Source organism: Eimeria necatrix, genomic scaffold, assembly GCF_000499385.1.
Source record: "Eimeria necatrix Houghton genomic scaffold, Enh_scaff277, whole genome shotgun sequence".
NCBI classification, from domain to species: Eukaryota; Apicomplexa; class Conoidasida; order Eucoccidiorida; family Eimeriidae; genus Eimeria; species Eimeria necatrix.
The window spans coordinates 40473-41927 of NW_013655262.1; the positions used below are offsets into that span (position 1 = coordinate 40473).

Genomic DNA, 1455 nt, shown 5'->3' on the forward strand with positions numbered 1-1455 from the left:
GAAGGCTGTGGGGGCGCGGCTCGTTGCTGCTGCTGCAGCAGCAGTGACAGCAGCAGCAACGCCGCCACAGACACAAAAGCTGCTGAAGCAAAAAGCACAATCAAGTAGCGCTTCCCCCTTTAAGCCAATGTACTCCAGCAGCAGCTGCAAGAAAAGCAGCAGCAGCAGCAGCAGCAGCAGCAGCAGCAGCAGCAGCAAGGCGCGGCGGAGGTCTCGCAGCAGCGACGAACGCAATAGTGCGGATTCAGCAAATAAGAAAAGACACACTCCTGAGGATTGTGGAATGAGCTTGTGACCCTCCAAACCCTAAACCCTAAACCCTAAACCCTAAACCCTCGTTTCGAGCCCCGGAGCTGTTTCAAAGCCTGCGACGAAGCAGCTGCTGCGCGGCGGCCGCTGCAGGCTCAAGACGAAGCCAGCAGCAGCAGCAGACCTAAGCAGCAGCTGCAGCAGAAGCAGCAGCAGCAGCAGCAGCAGCAGCAGCAAAGTAAACAAGAGAAAGAAGCAGCAAAAACAGGGACAAGGGGGAGGCTGGCCAAAGGCGAGGCCTCAAGAGGCTGGCAAAAAGAAAAAGAGCTGAGGGTTTAGGGTTTAGGCTTTAGGCTTTAGGGTTTAGGGTTTAGGGTTTAGGGTTTAGGGTTTGTGTATATGCTTGAATACTAGAGTAGAGAGCTGGTTAATTGCTTTAATTAAAGTGAGACTAAAAGTGTTTGCAGAAATAAATAAAAGAATAAAAAGAAGAATAAAATAAAAGGGCTTTGATGCAGCAGATGCAGCAGCAGTGAAGCCCTCTCAGCAGCACCAGCAACAGCAGCAACAGCAGCAGCAGCAGCAGCAGCAACGGTAAAAACGGCAGCAACAGCAACCACAGAGCAGCAGCAGCAACAGCAGCAACAGCAACAGCAGCAGCAACATCATCATAGGGTGTACAGACACCAAAATCCGGGCCTGCGGCTGGCGCTGCTGCTGTTGCTGCTGCTGCTGCTGCTGCTGTTGCTGCTGCTGCTCTGGTTTGAGGCAAAGTTCAGCCTTGGCTGCTGACTCATTTGCTTCCTTTCTTTTGCCATTTATGATTTTTAACAACTTGCTGCAGCAGCAGCAGCAGCAGCAGCAGCAAGATTATAATTTTGCTTCGGGGCTGCTGCGCGGCTTGCTGCTGCTTCTGAAGTGTACAGACACCTGAACAGCCAAGTTTCTGCTTCCGACTTTCTGCACAAAGTGCTGCTGCAGCGCAGCAAATTAATTTCAGAATTAGCAGCAATTAATTGAATTAAAGATTTAATTTCAAAAAGCAATTAATTGCATTAAAGATTTAATTTCAAAAAGCAATTAATTGCATTAAAGATTTAATTTCAAAAAGCAATTAATTGCATTAAACATTTAATTTCAAAAAGCAATTAATTGCATTAAAGATTTAATTTCAAAAAGCAATTAATTGCATTAAAGATTTAATTT

General features: G+C 47.1%; 1 protein-coding gene across 1 annotated transcript in view; it reads left to right on the plus strand.

Annotated features, from left to right (window-relative positions):
* The window catches only part of ENH_00037720 (kinesin motor domain containing protein, putative), a gene marked incomplete at both ends in the record, with an annotated part of 7625 nt that extends 7045 nt beyond the window's left edge, over positions 1-580 (plus strand). Inside the window, one exon of the mRNA XM_013585162.1 lies at positions 403-580. Coding sequence (XP_013440616.1) covers positions 403-580 — 178 coding nt within the window. The remainder of the gene's footprint in view (positions 1-402) is intronic.
* Between the last annotated feature and the right edge of the window lie 875 nt (positions 581-1455).